Below are 20,910 nucleotides of genomic sequence, written 5' to 3'. Positions count from 1 at the left end.
TCTATACAACTCACTCAAGTTCTGAAAATCTACCTGTATATTTCTGCTCTTTGGCTTTATAGATTATGGAGAACAGCAAAACTGGAACTTACGTGATCACTGTTAGCGCCCTCAGCCGCTCAGCACTCATTTATGACATCACCAGAGGCAACGAGGAGCGCTGCTTCTTTATTAACCACCATACCGGTGTACTCACTACACGCAAACCGCTGGACTTTGAGGTTTGTTAATGTTTTTCTTTTTTGGTTATATATTAGATGTATAGATGCTTAGCAGTCAAACAGTGGGTACGAGGGGCTTCCGTTCTGTCCCAAGTGCATTTTGTAGGTGTGCCTTTGACCCAAATATATAGTCAGTCATAAAGAATTATATTCAGCCAAAAAAAGCAACAGCAAACAAGCAGTCCTGGAACAGATGGTGTGGCCCTCAGAGCCGTAATCAGCATTACATCTAATCACTCACTGTGATTAGATGAGAAAAAAGTAACTGAGAGTGCATAAATATGCAGAGGTTCTCCAAGATGCTTCTAACAGGCTGTCATTTCAGTCACTTGTTTGAATATACCCTGAGGACAAGGTATTGTTGGAAAGGGAAAGGATGGTAACATGAAATATTTATGTGATTTAATTTCTATTTAATAAGATTTATAGCATTATTTTTAAAGCCACTGTCACGTTCTTCTTTATGCAAAAAAAGCTGGCTTTACATCGGATCTAAATTAAATTCGTTTTTTAAACAATTTCACTGGATTTCTTTGTTTTGCCAGCAAACAACATCTTACTTTCTGGTGGTGCGTGCCCTGAGCATGGCTGGAGTGGAAGCCAGCACCTCCGTCATCATACAAGTAGTGGATGTGAACGACAGCCCACCTGTATTCCAACAAATCAGGTATTAGTTGTTGTATCAGTTGTTGAGTGTTAAAAAGTGATTTTCTCAACCGACCTAAGAAATATTTGACTGACATCAGCGTTACCTTTTTCTCCTAACAGGTATGTCGGCGTAGTCAGTGAGGCTGCTCCGATCAACAGTGTGGTCCTGGCAGAGGACGGTAACCCTTTGGTCATCCAGGCAACTGATAAGGATCGCAACCACAATGCCCTGTTAGTGTTCGAGATCATAGGTGAGACTGCTCGGATGTTCTTCAGCGTGGACTCTGGGACTGGATCGATCCGGTAGGTTATAATGCTGTGCAGAAGTTGCATCACTATTGATCTGATTAATTTCCTTATAAGTTGATATATAATGGGTTTGGTTAAATGATTTTTAGAACGATTGCCAGTCTGGACTATGAAACCTTCTCTGAGTTCGTCTTTCGGGTTCATGTTAGAGATAGTGGCCAGCCTCCACGGGATGCTGACAGCCCAGCAGAGGTACTTATAAAGGTAAGCAAATAACATATGAATCAGCTTTCATTGTCTCATAAACAACTCTTGACTCACTTTGAGTTCTGCGTTATCGTAGTCATTTCTCAACATTATTTTCACTCCCTGTGTACCACGTCTTAGGTGATCAACATCAATGACTCGCCCCCTAAGTTTTCCCAGGACACTTACGAGACAATCCTCTTGTTGCCTACCTACATGGGTGTAGAGGTTCTTAAGGTTAAGGCTCTTGATCCCGATATGACCTCTGACCCCACACTTAACCCTGACAAGTCTATCACACCACAGCTGCTTTACTCTTTGGTGGATAGCAATGTGGAGTTCTTTTCTGTTGAGCCATACACTGGAGTTGTGACCGTCATCAATCAGAGCCTCAATAAAGACCGTTATCGCTTCAATGTGAAGGTAGGTCTTTAGTGGACATGACATACCATTTGAAAGTCTTTTCATCATTCTGCTATCTGGACTAAGCTGGGTAAACATAATAATGATTTCCTCCAGAAGGTCAGATTCCTGGGTCAGTGCAGAGTTGTGCACATAGAGCCCAAAATTATGTGGTGACTTGTTACGGGATACATCATCTGCATGACTCAGGATTTTCTGACCCAGGATTACATCCAGAATTATTTTACTGTTTTTATTAAGAAAATAAGGGCAGTCAAATTGAGCTAAGAAAAAAAAACTCCAGCATTACATTCTCTGCTATAGCTAATTCTGACTCATTTATCTTCTTTCTTTCAGGTTTGGGATGGACGTTTTTCCAGCATGACACTGGTCACGGTGCTTGTCCGAGAAGCTATAGACAGCGGAATTCTCTTCACCTTCCCAGTTTACTTTGCCTCCATCCCAGAGAACATACCCAATATCACCTTAGTGACTGTGGTGAGCACAGTTGGTCACCGCCTCAACGAGCCACTCAAGTACACTCTGCTGAACCCCGTTGGGCGCTTCAGCATTTGGCCAACTTGTGGAGCAGTGTTCACTACCGGTGTGCCTTTTGACAGAGAGGAGAAGGACAGTTATGAATTGGTGGTGGAGGTCAGCAGGGAAGATGAAATATTGAGGGTGGCTAGGGTGATCGTGCAAGTACAGGTAGGTATGGAAATCATCTGCCTGCAAGCATGCTTCTAGTTGTTGCTTTTTCTGTCCATCCTTCACACTTACAGTAATGCAGACTTGGGCGTATTGGAGCAGTCCTGTGTTTTCAATTCTTTTGGTTTAGAATGCTTTAAATACGTTTTACATTGTTGCTTGAATGTGTTTTTGTTATAGACTAATTTGGTAGGACAGTGGTGCAGTGGTCAAGAGATTGCGGTGCAGATTTTGTGTTGCTGAACAGCATTAACCCTCCTGCGCTTTAAAATGACCCCATTGTGTTTTTCTTAAAATCAAATCTTCTAGGTGGAGGATGTAAACGACAACTCTCCACAGTTTGTGAACCTTCCCTACTACGCTGTAGTGCAGGTAGAAGCACAGCCAGGATCAAGTGTTTTCAGGGTCTCAGCTACTGACAAAGACTACGGTCGGAATGGACAAGTGACGTACAGCCTTAAGGAGCAGCACAGAAACTTTCAAGTAAGTAAAACATCTTCCCTTATTTTATATGGGAGGCTGTAAAATGTTATAATTGTGCAAATTCATGAGTTGGACTGATTAATGTCTATAAATCCCATGCAGGTGCACCCTGTGACAGGAGAGCTGACCTTAAAGAGAGCCTTCGAGGCAGATTTATCTAACGCAGAGTACAAACTGATCCTCGTGGCGACTGACGGTGGCTTCCCTCCTCTGTCCAGTGAGGTGGAGCTGCCTGTTAGTGTAGCAAATAAAGCTATGCCAGTATTTGACAAGCCTTTTTATGGTGTCACCGTCAAAGAGGATTTGGATGTCTCCACCTCCGTCTTGTGTATCAATGCCAGTAGTCCCGAGGGCCAGAGCGTCATCTTCACCATCACAGATGGAGACCCTTCCCTCCAGTTTGACATTGGCTTTGACACAGGAATCATCCGTGTGATTTACCCGTTAGACTATGAGACCACACAGTATTACCGTTTAACGGTGAAGGCTACCGATACACTGACCGGAGCTAAGTCGGAGGTCGATGTGGACATTGTCATGCTGGACGTGAACGATAACCCACCGCTGTTCCTGAACACCTCATACTCAGCTGTGCTCTCTGAGAACTCCATGATTGGAACGCCCGTCTTACAGGTGTGTGTGTGTGTGTGTGTGTGCGCGCACACCTGTGTTTGCTGAGTTAGTCCAGTGTGTACTCTAACTGAATGAGTGTTTACACTTAAGAGTCACTTCAGCAGCATTGCGGATGGCTCATTTATTCATGGGAAGATGGTGTGATATTTGCCTAGAAATTTCCCAGTGGAAGTGCTTGACCTTTAATACAATAGTGCTCTTTTTTCATTCAGGAACATATTTCTGTTTACAAGATGAGAACATCATATGATTGAATTTGGATTTTTAAGTCAGCTGACTGACACATCTTTTTAAGTCAGTCAGCAAAATACTGTAGGCCTGTGTCCCTTTTTACTAGCATTAAAGTGTAAAAGAAACAGATTTAAGAACAGAGCATACTCGCTCAGCCTTAAAATATGCTTTGCTCTTGCTCTGTGGTACTGCAGTGTTGTTTACCATGTGGGTCGTATTTAACCTGATCAAAAGCACATCTTTGCCTCAGCAGTCAAATAACAAATTTCTGGACATCCAAGAAGGGATGCCAAATGGTTTGGTATTAGTTCATGAAACAGTCGCTAAGAGATGACCTAAGTTTCTGTTTATTAGCTCTGAATGGCTATAATGGGCAAAATATAAAGATAACTTTGATAACCTAAAAATCTTGGTGGTCGTCCTTGGTATGAAGGTCAGCTTTTTCAACTTTAGTGAAAATTGGGGAGAAATGTTTGGTCTATAAATGTACAAATCTGTAAACAAAATCAAGTACGGCAACCACATCAGTTAAATTAACACAAGTGACCTGTGTTAACATAAGCCTGGTGAACTGAGTTTTCCCCAGGTCGTTGATGAACAAGTAGGTGATCTGACTGGCGCAGCCTGGTGAAACAGTGTGGCCTCTCATTGTTTTACAAGACAAAATAATTATTTGTTTAAGTCTAAGAAACCAAAATGCCAAAATATATTTTTGCTTATTTCAGTGACCTCTAGTGGTTATGTGCTGTGTTTTTTGTAGTTTCTCAATATCAAAATATCAGTTTCTCGATACCTATTTATTATAGGTACAGCTGGCCTTCATATATTTGAAAATCATGCATATGTTTTAAAAGTTAACTACACAAACTCACTTCCAACTTTGACCCAATTGTGGCATTACATTGCTCAAGTCACAGATATAAAAAAAACAGGGGACCAAATTTCAAAACCTTTTATATTTGTTTAAAAGAGCTGCACAGACTCCGACAGAAGTAAAAACACTTGAAGCGCTATGGCCGACTAATCAGATTTTCTGTTTGGCTTCCATATGATTGTTCCACCTCCTTCCTTAACATTATATCACAACTTTTAATATTTTTATATTTTATTACTTTATTTTTGTAAATGTAGTTGTATCTCAGCAAAATGTTCACGCTGAATGTTAAACAAATGCTTTGACAAGGTTTTAGATGTCTTTCTATCCTATTCTCAGTAAAATCTGGAACGTTATTTACTTTTTCAATTGGCTGCAGTGGTGGTGTTGTACCCACAGAGTATGTGAGGGGTAAGCAAATCAGCCCTTATCTTGAATAATGCATGAGGCAGGACACAATTGAATGTAACTCTCCGTGTAGGTGTTTGCCCAAGACCAGGACACAGAAAAGAACGGCGTGGTGAGTTACCAGATCCTATCTGACATCTACAACAGCACCGACTACTTCAGCATCGACAGTAACAGCGGGCTGATATACACGGCACGTCTGCTCGACTATGAGCTCACCCAGCGCCACAACTTCATTGTCAGGGCGACGGACAGTGGAGACCCTGCCCTTAGCAGCGATGTTACTGTCTCTGTGACTGTAACTGACACCAATGACAACCCACCTAATTTCAGCCAAATGCTGTACGAGGCCTTTGTCAGCGAGCTGGCTCCCAGAGGACACTTTGTGACTTGTGTTCAGGCATCAGATGCTGACATCTGTGATGCCAGTAGGCTGAGGTAAGGAAAAAGACGCTTTGAGAACTTACCGATTCTGTGTTTTCTCTGTAGACTTGATTTACCTTTGAACCCGGATGCAAATCCTCTTTAAGAATTTTTCAGATTGTCACCTCTTGAAAAGCACAGTGCGGTGTTTTGGTTTACTAAAATCCCAGTAATCCTGGTTCAGTTTCACACGAGGCTTTATTTAGATTTTTCTCAAGCAGTTTTGGCTCAGCACCCCCTCAAGACAAGTAGACACTTGTAATTTGCAGCACCTCTTGAGCAAAATAACTTTGTAGACCGTAAGCAACACAAGCTCTCTCTTCTTCCTCCGCCTTCAGGTACAGTATTCTCTCAGGAAATGAGAAAATGACTTTTATGATGGAGCCAGATACGGGGGTGCTTCGTCTGTCTAACAAGAGGAGACAAGGCATGAAACTCTCCTATCAACTCAATGTGTCCGTGTCGGATGGAGTCTTCACCAGCACTGCTCAGGTGAGACTTTTGGCAGTTACGTATTCGTTCTGTCAGCTGATTTGGTCTTTTTTTAAGTCTCAGTAGTCCTTATACACAGAAAATGGGCTGACCTTCTTCACCGGCCTGTCAAAATTATTACCAGCCTTCGCTGCTGCTCAGTGTAACTGCTGTTTCTCACAACTGCCAGCTCCACAGTGGGAGGTTAATGTCTCGCCATATCAGATTTACTTTGAGGATAAGCTGCCAGCTGGAAAAAATACTCACATCTGTCTCTTAGTGGTAATTACAAATGGGAGATTTGAGGGGGGTTTGGGTCATATATCACACATTTCTGTTGCAATAACACATCACCCCATTCTTAAAGTTCTTCTTCTGACATGCATGAAATATGTGTGCAGCAGTTCTTCACGGAGGTGTCAGTATCTGTGGCTCGTGTGTAATTCAAATCAGTAACTAATTGTTCACATCCCTGGTGTTCTTACTACTGCTTTGCCTTTTTGATTTGATCGTGTTTGACAAATCAGCTGGTGATGTTTTGTTGGGATGGCAACAGCAACATGTCAGCAGACAGTGAGGATAATGATGATGGAGTGATGTTGCGATGGTGATTCACAGGTGATTGTACGTGTCCTGGGAGCTAACCTATACAGCCCAGTATTTAGCCAGAGGTTCTACTTGGCTGAGGTCCAGGAAAATGCACCGGAAGGGTCAAAGGTCATTCAGGTAATTTCACTTTTTCAGTGCACTGAATTAATGAATACGAAATAACACAATGAGGAATATTGATGAATTTCTGTGTGGACATACAGGTCCGCGCAACAGATGAGGACTCTGGACTGTACGGACAGATCACCTACTCGTTCATCAACGACCTGGGGAAAACTCAGTTCACCATTGATGCAGATGGGGTCATTTCCACTGTTCAGAAATTAGACCGAGAAAACCCTTTCAACAAGGACATGGTGCTAACTGTGATGGCCCTGGATGGTGGAGGTAACTGTTTCCCTAAAAAGCCATCTTCAAATCAGCTAATATAAGTAGAGATTCTCCGATTGCAATTTTCTTGGCAAATTTCATTTTCCTGTTTTATTTCTCCGCATGACCAAATTTTCTTTCTAATAACAATAACTGAGAGCATATAAAAATAAAAATCAACTTTTCTTCAACACAAAATATTTTTAAGTTTAAAAAGTTTATTTAAGTTATTTAACTTTACAGTTTCACCCCAAACTGCTCTCGATGAAATAACTGAAAATAAAGAGCTCTGCTGCTGGAAAGAGTTATAAATAATTGACTGAAATTGAGCTGCTGTACACCCACCTTTACTTGGCCTTCACCAAAAAAAAGCAGGTGCAATAGATTTATATAACAAAAGTTGGTTACATACATCATCATTTCCCAGCATTTTTATAATTACAGGAATTATAAATAACAGGAAATCAACCCTTTCCTCTTTTTCACTTGTCTTCACAACTTTCCTGGTAACTGCATTGATGCTTCTATTGCTCATACTGAGGCTGCTGGCCTCTGACATCTGGATAGCTTTAGCCTTGGGCAAATTTCCTTCATTAGCGTTTTCTTTGCGGGGCTGCCCCTGCAGTTTACTTTGGTAAACTAAATGCCATCATTCACTTTCGGGAACGTCCATACTAACCATGCGTTAGCATGTTGCGTTGAAGGTGCATAGACTTTTTCCCTGTTGTGCATCGATTCATTAATCCTAAATCGATTTTTAAATATATATATAAACTATTCCAGCAACCGCCAAACAGTTAAAACAACAAATGAGAGCAAGTAAACGGATACCGCAAAAAGATGTAAACAGAAACTACTGAAAGCCGACATCTCACAGGTTCCGAAGCTGCGGGTTTCCTCACTCTCCGAACAAAATACATTGAACCAGCAGCAAAAGAAGATCAAAACTACGCTTCACATTTGATAAACATCGTCATGAATTCCCTCTTGCTTTGGCAGTTTTGATGAAATCACACTTCCTGCAGAGCTCTTTCACTCTCTCAGTGTACTTCAACAACAGTTTCCCATCTTAAATCTCTGTTTTCTGCATTATTTGCTTGCTTATTGCACACCAGTCTACCATTGTGTTCAGCGCTGTCGCCCGCTGTTTTTTTGTTGTTGTTGTGTTTTGTTTTGTTTTTTTTTTAAAAATAACCTCCGACAAGAAAGCCTCATTTCTGCTGTTCAATATTGAAGAAATTTAAAAAATAATTTGCCAAATTGGAAAACACTTAAATGTCTCTAATAAAACCTCTGTAACTGTAATGTTCGTTTTTTAAACTACCGCAGAATATTTTAATATTTCTGACTGTCTGAGTCAAAATTGAATCAAATCAAATCGAATTGGGACCTTGTGAATCAGAATTAAATCAGCTATAGAAATCAGTGACAATACCCAGCGCTAATCTGTATCATTCGTGCATATTAAATGTATGTCTGTTTTTATTTTCCAGGCCGTGCATCATTTTGCACGGTACGGGTGGTTCTTGCAGATGAGAATGACAACGCCCCCCGGTTCAGAGCAGTGGAGTATCGTATGAGCATTAAAGCAAATGTTGCCAAAGGTTCTCTTGTCACTCAGATCCAGGCCACTGACCCAGATGCTGGGTCTAATGGAAGGATCACATACTCACTTTACAGTGAGGCACGCCTATCTCTGGTCGATGTTCTGGAGGTCAGTGCATGTTGCTTTTCAACTTCTTTTTGACTGCCCTTTGTAAAAAGAAAAGTTATCCCGTGAATTAATATCTATGCAACACATAAAATCACATAAAAATGCAACCACATGCAAACTGCAACAAATTGATTTAAAACTCATTAAAGCACAAACTCTGTTAGCGGTAAACTTGATTTTCAATTAAGGAATGTTTTCACATGACCCTCCGTTCCCACTTCAGGGGATTAAAAGCCATCTGTTTGCTGTAGATTATGTATTTTTAATCATCTAATCAAAATGATGTTGCATTAGGGTTGATGCTTTGGTCAATTTTGAAAATACAATTAAATTTAAATAAATGTGGGCTATAAATAAATCGAAACACCATGGGATTAAAGGAATATAGCTGCAACTTATAAACACTGTATGTCGCGGTGAAGCTTGAAGGGCATTGCGGTTCAGTTTGTGCGCATAAAACCGTGACGTTCTCCTTGTATTTTATTAATGTTAATCAAAATGATATAAAATAGCAAAAACTCTCGTGGTTTGGAATTAAACACATAACTACAAATGTCAACAGTTTAAAAAAAAACTCCCAAAAGCTGATTTAAATAGCCTTGTGATTTTGCTGGTGTTCAGGTGGAGCCAGACAGTGGCTGGATGATGACTAAAAGCACAGTGGACCACCTCCAGGGCACTGTGCTGTCCTTCTTTGTCAAAGCCACAGATGGTGGTTCTCCGGCTAAGCACTCCCTGGTGTCCGCCTTCATCCACGTAGTCCCTCCAGATGCATTCGTTCCCTCGTTCAGCCAGCCTCAGTACTCCTTCACCATCCCTGAGGACACAGCGGTAGGAACCGCCCTGGGGTCTGTGTACATGGGTGCTGGACAGACCGGGTTCTTTAGTGCAATCGCAGGGGAGACGCTTGACAGCAACCAGGAGGGGACCTTCCTGGTGGAGAAGGAGACTGGTCTCATCCGTCTGGTGAAACCGCTAGACTATGAAGAGGTCAGCATCTTCCGCTTTAAAGTTGCAGCAACAACAAGACGAGACCTGATTGAGTCAGTCTCCACTGTAGATCTGGAGGTTAAGGTTGGTACCACAATGCACTGCAGAAGGATAGCATTTGCTTTCTGTTTTTCAGTTGAATAGGGAAATGTGCATATGCAATTATGGATTTTATGAAATAATTGCAGATTTATGTGATAAATTAATTAAAATAGTAAGAAGGGGGTAATTGTGCTGTCTTTTCATTTAGACTTTGTTCAGCTGAAGCAGATTTATTGTTTTATAGATTCTGGATGTCAATGACAACAAGCCGCTGTTTGAGACCAGCACCTATGTAGCCACGGTGATGGAGGGGATGCCTGTGGGGACCAGAGTGGTCCAAGTGCGTGCTCTTGATCCAGACTGGGGCTCTAATGGGCAGGTGTGTGACAGTCAGGTTAAACTGTGAATCATATGTTTGTGATACTTTAAAACAAGCATTTTTCTAAATTCAGAGAGCTACAGGTGCTGCTATGTATCCTTTATTTGAATTGCAGGTAACCTACAGCCTTGGTCCTCTGCTCACCTACAATCTAGACTTGACAAGGGATGCCAGCTCCTTCTCCGGGCCTGTGTCTACCACTTCTGTCTTTGCCATTGACAGTAAAACAGGTTGGATCACCACAGTGAGTCAGATGGACCACGAGGCCTGCTCCAGCTACAGCTTTGAAGTAGTAGCGTCTGATCTGGCCGAGTTACTGCCTCTCTCCTCCACCACAGTGGTGACCATCACTGTGTCAGACGTCAATGACAACCCGCCACTGTTTGAGAGGGAGCTGTACCGAGGTGCCGTAAAGGAGAGCGATCCCCTCGGTGAAGTGGTGGCCGTTCTGAAAACCAAAGATCGAGATGGCACGGATCAAAACCACCTCGTCAGCTTTTGCATCACTGGTGAGGACACTGAGACAACTAACAGAATGCTGTCCCGCGCACTCTGTGCTGCAGTAACTCTTCGTCTTGCAATGAGATGAGACTGTGCTGCATCAAAATCATTTATTGGTCTAACATGGTTTCTGTTCCAAAGGTCAAGTTATAAATTAATTTGAACTGATATGCCAAACACAGCTTTCCTTTAACTTGTATTTTTTTTTTCATTTTAATATTACAAAGTGCCCATTATACTCTGAAACAAAAATGCTTTGTAGAAAACCTTAATCTACACTCATGTGAAGAAAAAAGAAGTTTTTGCACTATGACAGCTGGGACGGGCTCGTGGCTGATGGATAGAATTATCAGGCAGGTGCTTCTAATGAAATGCACTTGATGAATTGATCATTCTCTTTCACAGCCTTACCTATTACTTTATGCGTTTGCGCTTTTAAAAAAAAATGAAAATAATAAAGAGCATTGCTTGGCCTCTCCAGAAAAACTCTGACCTTGATCATGAGTAAGAGCACGTCCATTCACAACACACTGTGTGTTAATGATTGCGGATGATGTATTTTGTCCTTGTTTTCTGGCATTTAAAAAATACAGATCGGCCGAGTGAAAGTGTCATAAAAGGTCAAACTTTTAAACTTTGAAGGGCCACGGCCGCTGCCCTACCCGTCTGGTTTACATTATGAAGATAGTTATTGATTGCACCAAAGGGTGCCTGCATCATTTTTTATGTGCGGTTGGAGAGAATCTTGTTCTCATTCATCTTGCGAATGAGTAATGACTCGCAGTTTGTTTACATTTAATACAATACATCTTCACTCCTTTCTTCACTTTTTAGTGTCAGCGCTTTAATTCTCATCTGTATGATCTCCAGGGGGAAATCCACGAGGAGTGTTTGGCCTGGCCCTTGTGCAGGGGGAGTGGAAGGTTTATGTGAGTGGTCTGCTGGATCGCGAGCAGCAGGACTGGTACCTGCTCAACATCACTGCCAGCGATGGCCTTTATGTCGCTCACACCTCAGTGGAGGTTACAGTCATGGATGCAAATGACAACAGACCCATCTGCAACCAGGTCAGGGATAAAGACAAATGGAAAGTGTGCAAAATGAAAATATAAGTAAACAAACCGAGAGGAGCTTGTGGAATGTATAGAGCATTGCAGAGTAAATGGCTCTATCGGCTGTTTGTCTCCATATTCCAGTTAATTTTCTGTCTATAAACAGAGAGAATGCATTGTTTGTGACCATGCATGCAGTCATATATGCTTGTTATTGAAAAGGTAAGTTAGGGCATTGTGTTTGTGGACTGAATGGGGAAAACAAAAGCTGTTTATCAAAGAAGGAATTTTTAATCATTTTAAGTCTCATTTAAATTGTTTTCTTTTTCAATCCCAATGAGAGTGTCAAGATTAGTGGAGATTCCCAGTTCCCCCAATGATGAACTTTCTTTTGGGTAATCTTAACGCTGGCTTAGCTCTGAAAATTCAGCTGTGTTGAATAATGTTCAAATCTGCATATTCATGACTTAGTAAAGAAAAGTCTGTGGCTTCACGAGTAAAACTGGATTTGCTCACTTCAAATATTGATACTTTGTTCTAAAGTGCATCGAAGTTCTAACTCGCTGCAAATGAATTCAGCCAAATTGTCTTTGTTTTATATTTCAGGCCAAGTGTTGTAATTTATGTATAAACTGACTTTTCCATAGTGCTTTTATGGAGTGCATAATGCAGTCTTAATCTAATAACGTGCTAAACGGATGAATGGTTCTCTTTGAATTACACAAGTTTGAGAATTTACACAAATAAAAGACAGTAATCATGATAAAGCCAATTAAGTTGAGTCCCTTGTGCTATTTCCTACCTTCCAACTCCAACATTCACCCTACATTTAGAGTTAGCCTCAAAAAGACAATCTAGGAGAGGAAAATCTTTATGAAATGAGAGAATAATTGGACTGTGAAGTCTTCTGGGGGCTCTCCTTTCATTTAGTAAAATTCTGCAGTTCTTCAGTTTCACACAATTAGTTGAGAAACTTTCTTTTTCCCTCAAAACTCTAAACTCCTTGAAATGCTCCCTGTTCTCCTCTGATAGTCTTTTTTCCCCCTTCTCGCAGGAGCCAACACTATAACTACAAAGTGATTAGTCTGACGTTACATGGCGACAGCAACAACTGGATCAAAATGACACTCACATTGCCACAGAATGAACTCTAACTGCTGTTTGGGCATCTTTTCTAATGTTTTTTTTTCATAGGAAGATTAGTAGTAGTAGTAATAGTAATGGCGTTTTTCTAGTAGTAACGATTTCAAACTCTTAGCTGGTGCTTGCTCCTTTCTTTTTTTTTTTGTTAAGTGATTAATCAGGCTATAAATATTAGAAAATCCCCAATTTAATGCTTTGAATTTTTATTTTGTTCAACAAACAAAAATGCAAAGATGATATAAAACAAATTCTTGGCATTTTTCAAACCTTTGACTAGTTACTAGGTGTTTCACCTTTATAAATTTTAAATCTGAACGTTAGAAGATTCAGCAGAGCCAACTGAGCAGGGTGGGGTGTGCTAAATTGCCGTTGCCGCTGCTGGTCCGTGTTTGATGAAATTGTGAGGCCACTAAGCTCCATTTCTCCAGTCAGTCACTGGCAGAAATGGACACTGGGTGATAAAAGGGAACTTAGCTGACCCTGTTCTATTAGCTGGAATAATGGATCAAGTGCCCAGTAGTTGGATGTATTTTTAATTTATTAGACAGATGCATTTTTTAACTAGAATGGTTAGTTTTACTATTACTGTGCACTTTAATTTCTGCATATGCTTTTGTGTTATCACAGGCCGTGTATAGCACCTCTTTTCCTGAGGACATTCCCATTAACAAGGGCATTCTAAGAGTGGGTGCAACAGATGCTGACTCAGGCTCCAGTGCTGAGATCCAGTATTCACTGTTTGGCATTGGGGTTGAAGATTTCTACATGGATGCAAACACCGGTACATTTAAATATTTAATTTCAAGGGTTTGTAACAAAAACAAACAAAATCTCTTTTTATACCTCCCCATTTATGCCCTTAGGTGAGTTGCGTACAGCCATTGTGATGGACCGGGAATTGGCCCCCAGCTACAAACTCATCGCCCAGGCAACTGACGGGGGAGGCCTGTTCTGTCGCTCTGATATTTTTCTCAAAGTGTTAGATGTGAATGACAATGCCCCCGTCTTCTCATCCACTCATTACCTGGCGAGTGTGTACGAGAATGCTTCGCCTAAGGCTTTGCTCACCCGTCTACAAGCCAGCGACCCAGATGAAGGTAAGCTGCTGTTAGATAAGTAATGTCAGGCAGCGATGATGAATTCAGAAAGTTTTAAGCTTCAAATTATTTAAAAATAATGTACTGTTTGAGTGTCCGAGCAAGATTATGAGCCAAGATGTAATATATTGTGAACAGTTAGTATGAATGTGTTTTTTCCAGGTCTCAACCGTACAGTGCTGTATTCTCTGGTGGACTCAGTGAATGGGTTCTTCTCCATCGACCCGGTAACTGGAGTAGTAGTTCTGGAGAAGTCTTTGGACAGAGAGAGCCAGGACTCCTATCGTGTTCGTGTGGAGGCTACTGATCGAGCTGGACAACAGGGGGCGCTCTCCTCACAGGTTGGTGGGTAGTCCAAGTGACCCAGATTCAGTATTGATTGTGTCTACAATCAATGTTAAGTCTACCAAACATTACTGTAGGAAATATTTACGCCCTGATGCTCCTGATACAAAAAAGCCACTTGTTCTGAAATGAATGAATAATTGAAAGACTAAATAAAATAATAAATAATAAAAATGCACTTTTGAACAAAACTAACATTTATAACAGTGTTTGCAGCATTTATGTTTTTTGGGTAACATAATCTTGTTTTTCTGAAAAAAATCAGGTGAATAACACATGATCCTTGAAGAGATTATGTAAATCCCCAATTAGATTTTAATTAAGATCGCTCGTAGTCATGTGAACCGTGTGGAACAGAAAAAACGACGCAGTTACAGAGAGAAGCGGTGCAGAAAAGTTGGAAAACAGATATGTGGAAAATCTGCAACTGTGTTGTGTCTCACAGCGGCTATTTAAAAGTAAACTTTGTTTTATTTTAGAAGAAAACTTTAATTTTGCTCATTCACTGACCATAAATGCTGGGAATGGCATTATTTTTAGGAGTAGGTGTCACTTTCATTACAAATATAGAGAGGAGTAGTTGTTGTTCTGTTACTTGTAGTAGATGATTGTCATAGCCACAATGATATAAAAGCAAAACTACAGTAATAGGATTAGTGGTGTCCTGTATTAAGTAGGTGGAACTTGTGACTCTGTATTCTATAGAGTCAAAATAGCATTCATGTAGTAGCCACCAAACTCTCTCACCCTATAGCAGGCACAGATTTTAGTTGGTTTTTGCCTCAGCTTCCTATTTTATTACTAAAGCATATTTTTCTGTACAACTTCTGTATGCGCTTGTGGTCCCTTCTGCCTTGTGGTGAAACTGAACTATCGGTGCTGGAAGCAGTGCAGTAAAGTGGTTAGGTGCTGTTTTACAGTCTTGTGTGTCTTCCTCAGGTTTATTTGACCATTTTAGTGCTGGATGTGAATGACAATGCTCCAGTCTTCCAGAGAAGAGACTATGCTGTAACTGTCCCCGAGGATGTAGCCGTGGGAACCGAGGTGGTGCGAGTCCTGGCAACAAGCGCTGACATCGGACCTAATGCTGAGATCACATACAACATCCGGTCGGGTAATGAGTTAGGAAAGTTCACCATAGACAGGAAATGGGGTGAGTAGATATCTCTGTGTGTGGCTTGTGCCATGTTAGTGTGAAATTTAAAGGCAGGGAATTTAAAAAAAAAAATGAATATCTACTGATATGTGTGTTAAGGTTCTATTTCAGTGGCTGATGATTTGGACTTTGAGGTGTGTAAGGACTATTATCTCACCATTGAGGCCTGGGACAATGGCAACCCTCCTCTTAGCACAGCTACAATGGTAACCATTGAACTTATGGATGTCAATGACAACGCTCCAGCCTTCAGTCAGGACATCTACAATTTGCTGGTCAGCGAGGATGCATCTGTTGGGCAGACAGTTACAAGGGTAAGATTTAAGGCCAGATTTACTAAATGGGGCAAAATAGCCTATCACTCCAATAGAGACTAGTTATATTTAAAACAGGCTTTAGTAATTGATAGGCTCTGATGTAGGACTGTAAATTGTGTGACAACATTTTGACATCACCTTCTATAGCATTCTTGTATTAAGACAACTTAAATAACTTCAAGGGGAAATCTGAAAATCAAATTTCTATGCTCTTCAACTGGTGCTGTTAACAGTACCACCATATTTTAGATTTTGTGGATTAATCTTGTGTATCTGTGATCTATATCTCACGTATTGTCAAAGTGCACACTGCTGAGTTTCTGCATATCCGCCACTAAAAACAGTTAAGTGTTAGGGCGTGGCAACCTCATGTGCTGTCCGTGGTCCTGAAACTAATTTGAGTGTAAAAAACCCTGAATTGGATGAGTGGAAGAGAATGGATAGATGGAATACTTTATTCGACTTTATTTTGTTTTTTATTAATGTTAATACATTGATCATGTTGATGTCAATCTAATCCTGACTATTTTCAGGTTTAAAGTCAATGTTGTCATCCCTTCATTCTCTTTGGTCTTTAGCCAGTTTGTATTTGACCCCAAGGAAATCAGGCCATTTTCTTTCCCTCCGGGTGTCTGTTTTTTAGGTAGTGGCTGAAGATCTGGATAGCCAAGTGAATGGGCGTATCACCTACTCTATCCTGAAAGGTGACCGAAACAACCACTTCTGGATTGACCCTGTAGCAGGACTTCTCAAAGTCAACAAGAAGCTTGACAGAGAACTTGTAAGGATGCATGTTTAAGTACAAAATCTCATAAACAATCAATTGTAATTTTCTGGTTCGTGAGCACAGTCAGGACAGAAAATACCAGGTCCCATCAAGGTCAACGCTCAATGAAATATCACATTATGCGAGCATAAGAGTGCTTGCCACACTGCCTGATGTACATACAGATATGGCAATCACATTCTCTTCTTCACCGCCTAGGTGTCCAGGTACTCTTTGTCGGTACAGGCGTTTGACAGTGGCTCTCCTGCGATGTCCTCCACAGTCACAATCAACATCGATATCTCTGACGTTAACGATAACCCCCCAGTTTTCAATCCTCCCAATTCCACGGTGGTCATACAGGTAAGTTTGAGCGTGTTTGCTGTCTATATTTATATTATTAGTTCAATGTTGTCTCAACTTCACTTTCTTACTTCCAGCTAAACCAAGCTGCTGGCACCACCCTGCTCCAGTTATCAGTCAGCGACAGAGACTCCCCTAAAAATGGTCCACCCTTTGAGTTTCGGATCAAGTCAGGAAATGAGGGAAACTTCTTCTCCTTGGACCAGACTGGGACTCTGAGGTCTAACCGTGTATTTGGCCCTGAAGCCCCCAGAGAATTCACTCTTGAAATCCAGGTTAGGAACTTTTGGGTTTTAAAAAGTATCCTATTTAATATGAAGACTTTTCTTTTATGGAGAACTTTAACACCAGTGTAAATTCAACCCACTAAAGCAAGACCTTATTATTACTGTAGAACTTTCTTTGCTGTTAAGTGTCATTATAACTTTTTTTATAACTTTGTCTCTCTCAGGCAACTGATTCTGGCAAGCCTAGTCTCTCCTCCTCTTCCTGGGTATTTCTGAGGGTCATTGGGAACAGTCAGTACAAGCCGACTGTCTCCCCTCTGGAGATCTTCATCGTCATGGTCACGGATACCTTTCCAGGTGGCCCGATCGGTCGGATCTCTGCAACTGACCGTGACCTGAGTGACGTTTTGTCATTTACCCAGAAGCCTCAGTCCAAGAGCATGTTTAAGGTCAACAGACAAGATGGCAGCATTGTAGCGCTGCCAGGCCTGGAACCTGGCAGGTGAACGCTAGACCACACAAACACACAGGAAAACAAAACACTGATATGAAAAAAAGAAAACTTTTTGGTGTAACAATTCAGTATGTTTTCTTGCCTTTTCTCAGGTACCAGATGAACGCTACAGTGAGCGATGGACGTTTTGCTGTGATAGCTGACGTTTCCATCCAGGTCGAACAAGTGACAGATGTCATGCTGCGTAGCGCTCTGACCCTACGTTTCAACTTGCTGTCCCCAGAGGACTTACTTAGTCGCTACCTTAGCCAAATTAAGCTAACGTTACGGGGACTAGGTGGATGGAAGTGGTCACCAGGGCAGCAGGATCCTCTTCACATACTCGGTGTACAGCCAGTGATGGGGACATCGGATGTGGACCTGCTTCTAGCCATGGAGAGGCCAGAGACGCCGGGCAGTGGACGCATGGGTGTGTTCTACTCCCAGCAAGAGCTGTCTGCAAAGCTGGAGGAGGGGGAAGCGCAGGGTCAGATTCGAGGTGTGCTAGCTGGGGCTGTGGTGGTGAGCAGCACTTGTTCTGGCGAGCTGGAGTGTGGGGATAGAGTGTGTGAAAACACACTTGTGATGGACGGGAGCTCGCCTGTCACCTACAGCACAGAGAGGGTCAGCTTGGTGTCGCCTACGTTCAGCCGCAAAGAGACCTGCACCTGTCCCGGTTTGTACTACACTCATTTTTGAACCTTCACAGAGTCAGTGTCACAAACACGTATCATCAGTTCATGAACGGCATTGGTTGATAGTTTTCATATAAAAATCAGTAAAATCCTGAAATATCTGAATGAAAACATGCAGAATTTTTGCTTATGTAGTATACATTTTGCATTCTATAAAAAAGAAAATACAAAAACTACAGAGGCATATATTATGCATGTAAATATAAATAAATTAATGAAAGAATAATGTAAATCTGAAGGCTTTTCACATGATGACAAGTAATATTTATATTTCTACCCCTTTCCAAACAGGGGGGACATGCCCCACCCCTGTGGAGCTCTGTGAAGGTCAGTCCTGTCCAGCTGATATGCAGTGTGTGCGTTCTGGTCCTACTGCGCCATCTGTCTGCCAGTGTCAGCCCGAGAGACTAGATGACTGTGCAGGTGTGTTTTGGCATGCCTGCAGTTTGTATAACTTCTGTCTTTCTGATTTAGCTTGATGAGGTTTAGTGTAACCTGAAACTTTTCCCGCTTCTCTGTGTGTTACAAATGTGCAGGCCAGACCTCGCTGAGTTTCTCTGGAAACAGCTACATCAAGTACAGAGTGACAGCGAGTGGCCAGAGTGGAGAGATGAAGCTCGGCCTCAGGATCAGAACACTTCAGAGAAGAGGAGTCATTATGTTCACACGGGTTAACCCCTGCACCATGCTTAAGGTACAGGTTACAGGGCTATGCTTTTTTGGGGGTCATGCAAAACACTAGCTGCTCATTTCCTGTTAGAAGGAAACATGTTTCTCAGTATATGTTTTTTAAAAAACATCATCAGGTATTATTCAGAAGATATAACTTTTTGTTATATAATATCACACTTCACTGAGTTCTTTTGATTCCTCAGAGGCATCCGATGGAAGACAAAACACTGCTCAGTAGACCATTTAACACTTTATTACTTCTAGAAGGGAGACGCGTCCTGCATGACACGCTGCTGCGGATCTCAAAATGGTGGTGTGCCACTAACAGTTTTATTACAGAAGCTCTCTAACTCTAGTCTAAACAACAGTGTCTCAGTAACTTCCACTAGAGATGGTCCCCTCTTATCTACATTTTCCCAGGCAAGCGTGAGTGAGAGTCTACAGCTTTCTACTCCCCAAGGACACATGGTCTCATGCCTTTATTTTTCAGGGCTGTGTCCACTTAATACTACACTATATAACTTTATAACACTTATTATTAATAAAAAGCATAGCATTATTGAGGCACTACAAATTATTTAGTTCCAACACTTTTCTTTCCTTCCACAGATTGAAGGCGGTCGACTCTGGTTTCAGTTGGACTGTGACAACACCCTTGGCATTATGGGTATCTCTGGCAGACCGATAAATGATGGCCTGTGGCATGCAGTCACTTTGGAGCTGACTATGAACTACACTCTCCTGTCATTGGATGACAGCTATGTGGAACGCCGCCGGGCAGCCAGAGCCCCGGTTCGTCTTTGGCCTTTGGCACCAGATTCATCATTTTTCTTTGGGGCCCAAGTCAGGCCACTAAATGGGCAAGGTGAGAGGCCAGGCCCTGGGTCAGGGAGGAGCCAGGGAGGGCCAGGGCTTGCAGAGCGTGGCGTAAGGGGGCCTCCGAGAGCTCAGGACGGCTTCCAGGGGTGCCTGGGCTCGCTGATGCTGAACGGAAATGAGCTGCCGCTCCAGAATAAAAGGAGCCGTTATGCTGAGATAGCAGGGCTCAGCGAGGTCAAACTGGGCTGCGTGCTTTATCCAGATCCATGCGTCAGTCAGCCCTGCCTCAACGGAGCAATCTGCAGTAGCCTTCCCTCTGGAGGTGTGTGTATATATATACAAAAAAAATGATCATGTGTATGTGCCTTGCTGTGGGACACATTCATTACTTTGTTTTTACTCTGTTTTTACAGTTTTTAATCATTTTATTTTGATAACTTGTTGTTGTATCATTGATCATTATCATTTATTCAAATTATGCACAATAGTTGATATTAATTATAATTTTCAGACATAAAATATCTCTTCCACAGGTTTTATGTGCACTTGCAGTGTTGGATTCACTGGGGGGCGCTGTGAAATTGAACTGACATCCTGCATGCCAAACCCCTGCCAGAATGGTGGAGACTGCAAGCCTGTAGGCAGCGCATTCCTCTGTAGCTGCCCTACTGGACTCGGGGGACTTATGTAAGATATAATAGCCTGGAATCGCTCACACTTTCTAGCCTTAATAACCGGCTGTAACAGCAGTGTTGACAAATGCTGTGTCCTGTTTAGAAAGTATGTAAACAATGAGAGCCGTACGGTGCTGATTATTAAGATACTCAACGTCTGTATCTCCCTCCCTCTCAGTGAAAACATGAAAGAGCATGTGCTGGACTCAAAATCCCATTCATTAGCCCACATTAGTTGTTATTGGGGGGGGTTAGTGGTTCTAATTTAATACTGCATAATTTTAGTTGAAAAGCCCATAATCATTCTCTAGCTGTCTTCTTAATTACAGCTTAGTAATTACCTTTGAAATAACCTCTCTGCTCATGCGGCTGTTCCACAGAGCCACCAGCAGAGGGCACTTTTCCCCCACAGAGGAATTTTTTTGTTTTGTTTTTGGCTTTTTTATGCTTTTGACTTGGATTTTAAAAATTCATTTGATTAATTTAAATT

At 41.7% G+C, this 20,910-nt stretch overlaps 1 protein-coding gene across 2 annotated transcripts in view; it reads left to right on the top strand.

The window, feature by feature from the left end:
* The window catches only part of fat3b (FAT atypical cadherin 3b), a 69,339-nt gene that overhangs the window by 31,270 nt on the left and 17,159 nt on the right, over positions 1 to 20,910 (top strand). For both annotated transcript variants that reach the window (XM_084942449.1, XM_084942450.1), the window contains 31 exons: positions 63 to 221; positions 767 to 888; positions 990 to 1,172; positions 1,268 to 1,382; positions 1,506 to 1,787; positions 2,124 to 2,474; positions 2,784 to 2,957; positions 3,060 to 3,590; positions 5,177 to 5,541; positions 5,865 to 6,018; positions 6,616 to 6,723; positions 6,810 to 6,993; positions 8,469 to 8,689; positions 9,311 to 9,763; positions 9,966 to 10,100; positions 10,216 to 10,609; positions 11,472 to 11,668; positions 13,424 to 13,577; positions 13,660 to 13,893; positions 14,056 to 14,234; positions 15,178 to 15,391; positions 15,494 to 15,708; positions 16,355 to 16,492; positions 16,697 to 16,840; positions 16,918 to 17,115; positions 17,292 to 17,569; positions 17,674 to 18,236; positions 18,547 to 18,678; positions 18,792 to 18,949; positions 19,537 to 20,068; positions 20,280 to 20,433. In XM_084942449.1, coding sequence (XP_084798575.1) covers positions 63 to 221; positions 767 to 888; positions 990 to 1,172; positions 1,268 to 1,382; positions 1,506 to 1,787; positions 2,124 to 2,474; positions 2,784 to 2,957; positions 3,060 to 3,590; positions 5,177 to 5,541; positions 5,865 to 6,018; positions 6,616 to 6,723; positions 6,810 to 6,993; positions 8,469 to 8,689; positions 9,311 to 9,763; positions 9,966 to 10,100; positions 10,216 to 10,609; positions 11,472 to 11,668; positions 13,424 to 13,577; positions 13,660 to 13,893; positions 14,056 to 14,234; positions 15,178 to 15,391; positions 15,494 to 15,708; positions 16,355 to 16,492; positions 16,697 to 16,840; positions 16,918 to 17,115; positions 17,292 to 17,569; positions 17,674 to 18,236; positions 18,547 to 18,678; positions 18,792 to 18,949; positions 19,537 to 20,068; positions 20,280 to 20,433 — 7,421 coding nt within the window. The remainder of the gene's footprint in view (positions 1 to 62; positions 222 to 766; positions 889 to 989; positions 1,173 to 1,267; positions 1,383 to 1,505; positions 1,788 to 2,123; positions 2,475 to 2,783; positions 2,958 to 3,059; positions 3,591 to 5,176; positions 5,542 to 5,864; positions 6,019 to 6,615; positions 6,724 to 6,809; positions 6,994 to 8,468; positions 8,690 to 9,310; positions 9,764 to 9,965; positions 10,101 to 10,215; positions 10,610 to 11,471; positions 11,669 to 13,423; positions 13,578 to 13,659; positions 13,894 to 14,055; positions 14,235 to 15,177; positions 15,392 to 15,493; positions 15,709 to 16,354; positions 16,493 to 16,696; positions 16,841 to 16,917; positions 17,116 to 17,291; positions 17,570 to 17,673; positions 18,237 to 18,546; positions 18,679 to 18,791; positions 18,950 to 19,536; positions 20,069 to 20,279; positions 20,434 to 20,910) is intronic.

The sequence above is a fragment of the Perissodus microlepis genome, chromosome 10, assembly GCF_051167445.1.
Source record: "Perissodus microlepis isolate ML-2025 ecotype Zambia chromosome 10, ASM5116744v1, whole genome shotgun sequence".
Lineage (NCBI taxonomy): Eukaryota > Metazoa > Chordata > Actinopteri > Cichliformes > Cichlidae > Perissodus > Perissodus microlepis.
This window is presented reverse-complemented; position numbering and strand designations above follow the sequence as displayed.